We start from the raw sequence: 11,485 nt of genomic DNA on the forward strand, positions 1-11,485 counted from the left end.
TATTACCAATGTTGTTTTTGTTGCTATTGAGTACCATTGAGTCAGAACTGACCCGTAGCTGACTCACCAATGGTTTTTCTGAAGCAGTTAATCACACGGGAGATTGCTCATACCTTCTTACGAAGAACAGCTGGCAGAATCGAACTTTGTGCCTTTGAGATTACAGCACAGTTTCTTAATACCAGGCCACCAGAGCTCCATGATATTGCAAAGCAATAATACTTTTTTTTAGACATTATTGCAAAGAAAAAATAATTTTTTTAGATTTAGATTCTAAGGAAATTCATTCCTTTGTATTTTTATTTACTCATTATCACCTTAAAATGTCATGTTCCTATTGTATCACAACTGGCATAATATATGTTTACCTTCAGTAGGCAATTAAATTTGCTTTAAAGCAACTAAAAGACAGTTGTATAGGAAGAAGAGACTTGGGAAATAACACTCAAATGTCATATGATTAAACTAATAATGTTTCAAATATGTTCTCTGTTATAGTGCCGCAATAGTATTTTCTACACTTAAACTTCTCCAGGATTCAAAAATTTTTAATAAGAAGGCATCACAAGAGGACACAGAGACTCCGATTCCTACAGGAGCTTCTGTGAGTATGAATTTAATGTTTTCTTTGTGGTATTTATTAGATAAGGACTATTGGTATGCTGAGAAATTGTCTATTTCAATGAAGCAAAGGAGTGAAGTGGGGGAAAATCTTTGTAAAAAATTGTATTTATTTTTGATCAATGCTTTTGATACAGCTTGTTCTTTCATTACCATTGGCTCTTGATTATATGGTTCTTCACGAAATACTTCAGTGTCAGCCAGCTATTTCTGCTACAGTGACTGACTCTGTGCTGATGGGATATCATTTCAATTGCTTCCACTAAAGATGGAGCCCTGGAGGTGTTCAGCAGTTTGTGCTAGGAAATTTGGAGGACAACTGCCCGGACAATTAATTGACTGGAAGGATCCATTATTTATTTCCATTGCAAAGAAAGGTGATCCAGCAGAATGTGGAACTAACAAAACAATATCATTAATATCACATGCAAGCCAAAACATTGCCAAAGTTCCTCTAAAAATTATTAAAACAACACATAGAGAACTGCCAGAAGTTCAAATTGGTTTATAAGAGACTGTGGTACCGAAGATAATATTGATAATGACAAATAGATATTGGCTAAAAGCAGACAATAACAGAAGAACGTCTATTTGTGCTTTACTAATTATGCAGAGGCATTTGACTGGACTGTGTGGATCAAAACAAATTATGTCTAACGTTGCGAAGAAAGGGAATCCAAGAACATTTAATATTATTTCATTATTATTATGCTCATACAAAGCCTATATCTAGATCAAGAAACTGTTGTGTACTGACACAACTTTTATGTTGGGTTGGAACCGACCCTTAGCCAACCCTTTGGCAGATTTTCAGAGGCAGTTAATTTCATGGGAGATTGCCCATCCTTCTCCCGCAGAGCGGCTGGTGACCTTAAACCACATGCCTTCAGGACTGCAACACAGCTTCTTGCCATTCGGCCACCAGAGCTCCCTAAGGGAACACTACAAGGTTTAAAATTAAGAAAAATGTATGTCAGGGTTGTATCCTCTCGTCATACCTATTCAATCTGTATGCTGATCAAATCATTCGAGAAGCTGGACTCAATGAAAAGAATGTGGCATCAAGATTTGAGGAAGACTCATTAATAAGCTTTATTAGGCAGACAGATGACATAACCTTGCTTGCTGAAAGTGAGGAGGACTTGAAGCGCATGCAACAGAAGATCAAATGCTGCAGCCTGAACTATGAATTGTAGCACAATGTCAAGAAAACAAATTCTTACCACTGGACTGATAGACAACATGATAGATGATAGATGGAGAAAAGGTTGACGTTGTCAACAACTTCATCTTACTTGGATTTGCACTTAATACCCTTGGTACCAGCTGCCAGGAAATCAGAAAGCGAGTGTATTGGGAAAGGCTGCAATCAATGACCTCTCCAAATTATTGAGGGGAAATGATGTCAGTTTCAAGACTAAGGTGTGCTTGATGCAGGCCATGGTCTTTTCAATCACTATGCATTTGGGAGCTGGACAAGGAATAAGGATGACAGAAGAAGAATGGATGCCTTTGAACTCTTATAGACGAGTACAGAATATCCCACAGACTAGCAAAAGAACAAACAGGTATATCTTAGAGAAAGTGCAGCCAGAGGGCTCCTTGGAGGCAAAGATCACAAAGCTTCATCTCGCATACATTGGGCATGTTGCTAGGAGAGGCTCTTCCTTGGAGAAGAGAATCATACATAGAAAAGTAGAGGGTCGGTGAAAGAGAAGAAGCCCCTCAACCAGATCAATTGTTACAGTGATGGATGGCAAAGAATAGGACAGAGTTCAAGTTTTTTGTTCATAGAGTTAAAATGAGTCTTACTCAACTCTACAGCACCAAAGAACAACAAGAAGTCTATTCACAAAGGGATTGGCTAGTCTTGATATTAAATTGAGCAGATTCAGGGGCAATAAGTGAGGCCCTCACCACCAGGAAAAAGAAGCAGAGAGTGCCACATGCCTCCTTGGAGCTAGCAATTCCTGTGCCGGATGTTGAATCTTGCTGTTACATACACAGCTGTCTGCATTGATGGATTCTACTTAGCCGTTAACCTAAAGTATAGCCTTTTAACTTTCCTAATAAACTTCATATCCATGGGAAAAACAATCTGTAAGTTAAAGCTCCAGTATTTTCTAACTGATCTCACTAGCAGATAAAATTGTTTCAGAAAATATACTTGTTCAAAGAGATTAATTTCTTTATAAAAAACAAATGGGGGGGGGGGGGAGGGGTTTGTGTGGGGAGAAGGGTGCAACAATGAATGAATGGAATCCCAAAATCTCTGTAGATGTTCATTGAAATGAAAAATAAACAACCTAAAAAAAAGCAATAAATAGGTAATCTAATTCTTAAGATGAACTTCACACAAAGTTTTGCAACTGGGAATAATTTTGCCTCCTGGGGCACTTGGCAATGTCTAAATACATTTTCGAGTCTCCAGGTGGTTCAGAGGGTCAAGGACTGCAGCCTCCAATATGGATTGAGGCTCAATGTCAAGAAGACAAAGGTTCTCACCACTGGACCAATTGGCAGCATCAGGATGGATGATGAAGAGATTGAAATTGTTAACAACTTTAGTCAGCTTGGCTCCACGGTCACCACTCTTGGCACAAGTAGCCAGGAAATCAAAAAGCATATTGTCACGGTAAAGTCTGCTGTTAGGTACCTCTCCAGGGTACTGAAGAACAAGGGTGTCACTCTCGAGACTAAGGTGCGTCTGATACAGCTATGGTCTTTGCAATCACTTGTTATGCATCAGAGAGTTGGACAGTGACCAAGGAGGATAGAAGGAGAATTGATCCCTTTGAGCTGTGGTGCTGGAGAAAAGTATTGAATGTACCCTGGACTGCCAAGAAAACAAACAGATTCATCCTGGAGAGGGTTAAACCAGGCTGCTCCATGGAGGGAAGGATTTTGGGGCTTCGTCTGATATACTTTGGACATGTTGTAAGGAGGGAGAGGTTCTTGGAGACATCATGCTTGGGAGGGTGGAGGGATGGTGCAAGAAGGGAAGACCCTCTATGAGGTGGATTTATTCAGTGACTGGGGAAATCAGGATGGGTGTGTTAGAGGCAGTGCGATTGGCACAGGATGGAGCAGGGTTTAGGGCTGTTGTACATAGGTTCACTATGAGTCTCAAGTGACGACGGCACATAACAACAACAACAGGTGGTGCAAATGGCTAATGTGTTCAAATCCTCACTGAGAGGTTAGAAATTTGAGTCTACCAGAGACACCTAGACAGAAAAACCTATTTACAGAAAAAGCAATTCATGAAAACTTGTGGAGCACTGTTCTGCTCAGACACAAAGTTATGAATCAGAGTAGACTTGAAGTCACTGTTTCTGTTGTAGAGAAACTGGGTTATCATAGCAAGATGTGTTACCAGCACCGAGTCTGTGGAGGCCAAAGATGTTGCTAAACATCCTGCGGTGAACAGACAGCCGCCACCAGAAAGAGTTGTCTGGCCCAGATGCCAGCATTGCTGAGGTTGACAAACCTTCCTTTAGATTCATGAATCTGATGTTTCAATAGCAACAGGAAACGTAGGTTTTGAGAGTAAAGAGATATTGAGGGGTTTTGTTTAGTTTTTCAGTTCTTTCAGTTTTTTCCCCCATTTTTTTTAGTTCTGCTTTTTTAATCTGTTGTGGCCTGTAGGGAGCTGTCATGTTAACCCCAAGGCTATGCCTCGATGGTGGCTTAAATTCACCGAGTGTCTCCATGGGAGATCGACAGTCTTCAGACCCAATGGAGGGTCAACTGTAAGCTGGTTCCATCTTCCCGGCAATGGCTTTGAGGAGTTTTTTTTATTTGTTTTTGCTTTATCTAAACTACCACCAACTTGAAGGCAAGGAGTTCAAATCTACCTGCTGCTTTCAGGGAGGAAGATGGACAGTAGCCTCCCAGGTGGTTTACAGCCTCTGAAAACTCACTGGAGGGTTCAGTCAGCTGAGATTGAAGGCACACACCTCCAAGGTGTAGTCTGCTCTCATGTGTGAGTCACCAGCCTGTCTGAGCCTTCAGTCAAGCTCCCTTCATTCCCCGGAATGGCCCACTTTTCTCTTCACATGCCATTGACTCACAGCAATTAACCAACCGGAACTAGATCTTCATTCTAGTCTCCTTCAGGGCTGGTGCGAACAGCTGCTCTTTGTTAGAAGGTGTTTCTGATTAGTTGGAAGTTGGTGAGCTGTCAAGAGATGCCTTGGTAAGAAATTCCTAGAATGAATATGGTGGGGCACAACTATTTTACAGTTTCTTTCAGGTGAAGTGTTTAAGAGAAATTCTACCTTGAAAAAATTCACCATAAACCTTTTTTGTGGAACCTCTGGACATATCCTTGCTCCTATGTAATGTGATAAAGATGATAAGTCAGCAATATGAGCATCATAAAGATGCAGTTTAAGAAATAGACTGGGAGAACACTTAGAACTGTGGGCTCTAATTCCAAAAGACACAGAATGGAGTGCCCCCTGCACAGTATAATGAGTTTAAGCAATCAGAGAGATAGTGGTAAAGGGAAATAATAATGATAGCCCCTCTTTGGCTTGCTGTATTCTCAGCTCTTAATTGATGGCCGTGGAGAGAGCCTTGAGACAATGTGTGGAAAGCAAGCAGCACAGTGTGCGGCACATACCGGACACTTAGCAATATTACTTACTCATTTTCAGTCTTTTAATATCTTGTTTACAAAAGCTTCAATAACATGGAAAATGGCAATATATAATTTGAAATGACAATTTTCAGCAATGCATTATTGTTATTGATTACTGTCGAGTCGAGCATGACTCATAGCAACCCTGTGAATGAAAGGCCTGAAGCCTTTCTATAATTATCATCATTAATCCAAGTTCATAGAGTTTCCAGAAGCATGTGATTTAGGAAATGGATATCACTCCCGCTTTCAAACCTGTCTTAAACTGAGAGCTCCACCAAACACTGTCCACCATGGGTAGCTGTTATGGCATTTGACCCCCCAATGGCACAAGGTTCAGCATCACAGCAACCCCAGATTACTTTAGAATAGTAAATTGACAGGAGAGTATTGTACAACTTAGAAGAATATTCCTCCAAACTAAAAATAACACTAGGCCCTTGGGCCCAACTGACTTCTAAATACAGACAAAAAAGGGCTGAGCCTTACTATAACTATCGTTGTTTCTCCAAGTTTGTAGAATTTCCCGAGGCATGCGGTTTAGGAAAAGGATGCCACTCCTGCTTCCAAACTTGAATCAGCCTGGGAGCTCCCCCAAACACTGCCCATGATGGGTAACAATTATGGTGTTTGACAGACATATGGCACAGTTGTTCAACATCACAGCTATTACAAGTTACTTTGGTACAGCAAATAGGCAGACCACTGCTTTATGACTTAAAAGAATGTTTATCACCAAATCAATTAACATTTGGCATGAGGCATAGAGAAAAACTGAAGAGTACTGGTGTACTCACAAATAGGAGATTGAGTGCACTAATAATAGGAGACTGTATTACCTTCTGTTTAATTTGTATATTTTTAGTGTTCTATGCAAGGCTCAAAAATAGTTTCTAAAATTAAAGATTTGATGCTATTAAATAATAGCAAAGGCTTCTATTGTTTCAACATTTGGTACTAGTGTTAGGCCAAAACTTTGGCATTATTTAAATATGAAGATAACCACCATTTTGATTTTGTTATAGATCACTGAAAATAAAGATGAGAATGAGTTTTTAGACCCTGTTTCCCTAAATGCTCGAGAATATTTCAACATCCATCTGTGGCTGAGGTGCCGCTTGGCATTGTTGATTGCACTGGTTTCACAGGTCCGTGGCCTCGTAATCGTGAAAGGTATAAAATCTCTATTTTCTTAACTAGTGTTTCTATTCATTTTATGTAGGCGTAGGATTCTTTTTATCAGGGTGTATTTTATGATAACATTAATACTTCTTTGACTTCTTGGCCTGGTCTCTTTCAAAATAAACAATTCAGATTGTTAGTAAGAATTAACTCAGTCCCACAGGGATAAATATTGTATAAAGCCATTATTGTAGAGTGAGTATAAGGATCCAAGGGGGGTGGGAGAGTTTGGAAGCAGAGGAATGAGGATGTGCAGGGGGAGGGGGCATTAATCATGGGGTTGTACAACTTGATGAGGAGGGTATGAGGGAAATTAAAAGAATTTGTTCTTGAAAACAATTTATTATAATTTTATAAGTAAACTAGCTGGTTTTTTAAGTGTTGTCAAGTCGTAGATGACTCATTGTGACCTATGAACGAAAGACCTGAACACTTGTATAACTTTTTCTCCAAGTTCATAGGATTTCCGAAGACAAGCTGTTTTGGAAGTGGATACCACTCCTGCTTCCAAGCTTGTTTTAATTGGGAAGCTCCACCAAACACTGTCCATCATGGGTGACCATTATTACATTTGACACATCAGTGTCATAGGATTTAGCATCACAGCAACTGCTAGTTACCTCTGTACAGCAAATGGACAGACCAGTGCTATAACACTTAGAAGAATATTTGAAAAAAAAAAAAACAGGCCTGAGGGCCACAGATTAAAATCACCCACCTTTGGCTTGATAGCATAACTTTCTATCCACTAGGCCAACAAAGCTCTCTCTATGTTAAATGCTGTCGAGTCATGGAAAATTAAAAAAAAAAGTCATTTTCAACAGTCCTCTATATCTCTGAAAATTACATATGTGTTATTGATATACATACACAGGCAAGGAGATTTCAAAATCTCTAATTCTTACTGTCATCTAAGCAAGTGGCATAGTGTAGAAGCTGAGAGTATAGAGTTTGGAACTATCCCACTTGGGCTCAAATGCAAATAATTCTACCACTTATTACAATATGACATTCACCAAATCTCTTAACCACTCAACTACCTCAGTTTATTCCTCTGTAAAATGGCGCTATATCTCTGAAAATTACCCCAGTCATTGCTTGCACCTTACTTATAGAATTGTTGCCAGAACTGGATGGTTAAACTTTATAAAGTTCTTATTTATTTATTTGAGTGAGAGTTACAAATCATACTGGCTTTTTATTAAAATACATGTTATTACATTGTTGTTGTTGTTGTTGTTATGTGCCGTTGAGTCGTTTACAACTCATAGTGACCCTATGTACAACAGCCCTAAACTCTACTCTGTCCTGTGCCAATCACACTGTCTCTTGACACACCCATCCTGATTACCCCAGTCATTGAATCAATACACCTCATAGAGGGTCTTCCCCTCCTGTGCTGCCCATCCACCCTCCCAGGAATGATGTCCCTCTCCAAGGACCGGTCCCTCCTTACAACATGTCCAAAGTGTGTTAGATGAAGCCCCAGAATCCTTGCCTCCAGGGAGCTGCTTGGTTTAACCCTTTCCAGGATGAATTTGTTTGCTTTCCTAGCAGTCCATCGCACCCTCAATACTCTCTCCAGCACCAGAACTCCAAGGCATCATTTCTCCTTATATCCTCCTTAGTCACTGTCCAACTCTCTGAGGCATAACAAATGATAGCAAAGACCATGGCCTGTATCAGATGCACCTTAGAATAATAATTTTATTTGGTTATTAAAGACACATTTTCTTGTCATACATTAATTACCATTGATTAAGTAACTAATTCATTACAATAAGGATGTGTAAGCAAGGTCTTCCTTAGAGGCAAAGATATTGAAACTTTTATCTCACATACTTTGGACATGTTGTCAGGAGCTGTCAGTCCTCGGAAAAAGATACCATGCTGGGAAAACAGAGGGTCAGAGAAAAAGAAGACCCTCAACAAGATGGATTGACATAGTAACTTAACAGTGGGCTCAAGTATATCAGAGGCGATGAGGATGGCACATGCTAGAGCAAGGCTCAGATCTGTTGTTCTAGGGATGCTAGCAGTTCTAATCTACTTGATGGCATCAAACAAGCAAACTTTTATTGCATATACTGTATTGCCTTTCACTCAACTTATCTATTAATTTTTTTCATTTGAAGGTTTACAAAACACATTTATTTTTCATATAACCATCCCTAGACTTCTTGTTTTAGAACATTAATTACCATTGATTAATGTGATGAATTACAATGTCTAATCTTTGTAACTCTTTGTAATGTAAACTCTGTAAAGTTCCTAGAACAAAAGTAAGAATTACAGCACTGAATTGTTATCAGTTTGTATGCTCATCTTTCCACCCATCTCACACATTAAATTGTCATATTCTCAATCTTTTTGTTACTTTTGCAGCATTAGAACATTTTAAAATACTTCTTCCAAATTATAGTTAAGTGTCCCTTAATGCTTCATATAGAGTCCATTTGTTTTTCATCTTCATTCCCTCCTCTTCTTCTATACTACGCAGTATACTCATAATGAAAACCGAGGATATTTTATACATATTCTCTCTTACTTTCTCGGTGCTTTTTAAATAGTCATATTTGTTTCTTCTAGAAAATGATGCAACAGACTTTGTGAGCCTCATCAGTGAAGTGTGTGTGGAAGCACAGAATGCAGGTGACACAGAGATGGAGGCTGAGTTCTTGATGCAAGCTGTAATTCTTGGTCTGCAGGAGAAGCATTTAAAGGCAGATATTATCAAACACCTTCAGGTATGAAGGCAGCCTCATTTCCATTTATACTTAGAAAGGATTTAAGATAGAACAAAAGGAAGGACTTATAAGTAATATTAGGCACTGAATCTGTTATAATCCATATGGTTCATTTATCCTTCAGGGAATTAGAAAGTACATTATCCGAAGGAAGAATTATTTTTTAAAAAAAGAATTTTTTTAATAGGCCATAATACATTTGCTTGAAGGAAATTGCTTTATTTCTCCTCGATCTTGTTTAACACTGGTGAAAAGCTTCATTTTGCTGGATGACCTAACAAAAGCGGAGCGATTCAAGGGCTCTTCTTCCAAGCAAGACCATTTACATTTGTTGACTCGGTCTCACAGCATCCTTATCGAGCAGGTGAGCATGCTCTGTGCACACTCGCCCTTCCTGCCTCTGTCCTCACGCCAAGCCACAGTCACTAATTGCTCATCACAACTCTTTTGATAGATGCTCACTTTGGGAGAAACAATCGAATTTTCCAGCACTGAGTATGCAAGTCCATCCTACCCTTTGAAAAATATCTATCTTCCTCATGTCATGTTATTGGCCAAAATAAAGATGAGAATCGGTAAGAATATTTCAACATTGTTACACTATACTCAAAGATAAACAAACCAAAAAAGTAAGTTCTTTTCATGCAAGTTATAAAACTATGTTTAAGTGGGACACTAATGATAGTACTTATGGTGCGTTTATTAAAAAATTAGATTTTTTTTAATTAAAAAAAACTTTGCATGTACCAAACATTAGTATGACCCTGGAGGCCCACTGGTAAGAAGCTGCGCTGCAGTCCCAAAGGCATGCTGTTTGCATGCACCAGAGGCTCAGCGGGAGGAGGATGGGCAATCTCCTTTTGTGCAATTAACTGCCTCTGAAAATCCCCTGGAATATCATCATGAGCTGGTTCTGACTCAAGGGCACGCGACAGCAGGGACTTAATTGGCAATTAAAACAGATAAAGTCCCTGTTCTTGGAGTTGTTGTGTGCTGTTAAGTTGGAACCAACCCATAGTTGACCCTCCAGCAGGTTTTCAGAGCAAATTAATCATACAGGGGGAGATTAAGAAAAAAATAAGCAAGAAGGACGTCAAGCTCAAAAGAGTGGACAGACAGCGTAGGAGAGGGAGACCCCAGGTGAGATGGATGGATACAGTAACTGGGGCGATGGGGGTTAGTGTGTCAGAATTAGTGAGACTGGCTCAGGGCAGGGAAGGGTTCAGATCTGCTGTACATGGGGTTGTTATACATCGCAGGCAACTTGATGGCACATAACAACAACAAGGAGTCATATGTCAGTCTTGGTGGCTTCATGTTGGGCTGCTCAATGAAGGATCAACAGCTCAAACCAGCAATAGGCTAAACCTAGGGTTCTTTGCATCTCTTCATCAGTTGCTAATACTTCCCACGAGAGGGTGAGTTTTAGCAAAATAAGTAAAAGTGGTTTATTGTTGTTGTAGTTACTGTTGTTAGGTGCCTTTGAGTTGAGTATGACACATAATTACCCTATGAACAACAGATCTGAATCCGGTCCTATCCTGTGCTGTCCTCACACTTCCTGACACTTTAAGCCCACTGCAGCAGTCACCGTGTCAATCCACCTGGTCGAGGGTCTTTCTCTCCTTTGTTGACCCTCCATCCAGAGCATCACGTCCCTCTCCAAGGAATAGCCCCTTGGAGCAACATGCCCAAAATATGTGAGGTGACGCCTCATCATCTTTGCCTTCAAAGAGCACTTCTGGCTGCACCCTCTCCAAGATATATGTTTGTTCTTTTGGCATGCTTAAAGGTTTATTAAGGTAATGCAAAGGAGGCATGGCCAGTCAAAGATAGATAGTATATGTGAAAGAGTTAAAGAGAAAACGAAAAAGAGAGGAAATACTCTTGAATAGTTAGAGGTGGACCCAAACCTTTTGGCATGCTGCCAGGAGAGAGAGAGAGAGGGACCAGCCTCAGGTGGCACTGCTTTTTATTGGCTGCCAGTCTCCTGAGACAGGTCATAGCTTAGCCCCACCTAAGGACCTATGGGATTGGTTGGGGTTCAGATCCCCTGCATTCCTAAGGTGAAGGCTTCTTCACCTTGATGCATCAGGCTTTGATTTCCCTTTCTATGTCCTTTGAGGCACCTTGCTCCTTGATGCATCAGGCTTTGATTTCCCTTTCTATGTCCTTTGAGGCACCTTGCTCTTGGTCCTCTTCTACAGGAGAAAGAGAGACAGAGAGAAAAAGAAAAGAAATATAACAGAGAATCAGGAGAGAGAAGGGGAGGGAGGGAGGGAGGGAGGGA

The 11,485-nt window shown here is 40.1% G+C and overlaps 1 protein-coding gene across 1 annotated transcript in view; it reads left to right on the forward strand.

The window, feature by feature from the left end:
* The window catches only part of LOC102871359 (putative uncharacterized protein C12orf63-like), a 271,053-nt gene that overhangs the window by 226,699 nt on the left and 32,869 nt on the right, over positions 1–11,485 (forward strand). Inside the window, exons 27-31 of the mRNA XM_006888569.1 lie at positions 499–604; positions 6,292–6,439; positions 9,038–9,195; positions 9,383–9,559; positions 9,650–9,770. Coding sequence (XP_006888631.1) covers positions 499–604; positions 6,292–6,439; positions 9,038–9,195; positions 9,383–9,559; positions 9,650–9,770 — 710 coding nt within the window. The remainder of the gene's footprint in view (positions 1–498; positions 605–6,291; positions 6,440–9,037; positions 9,196–9,382; positions 9,560–9,649; positions 9,771–11,485) is intronic.

The sequence above is a fragment of the Elephantulus edwardii genome, unplaced genomic scaffold (genome assembly GCF_000299155.1).
Source record: "Elephantulus edwardii isolate Elephantulus edwardi_28Jun2011 unplaced genomic scaffold, EleEdw1.0 scaffold00068, whole genome shotgun sequence".
Lineage (NCBI taxonomy): Eukaryota > Metazoa > Chordata > Mammalia > Macroscelidea > Macroscelididae > Elephantulus > Elephantulus edwardii.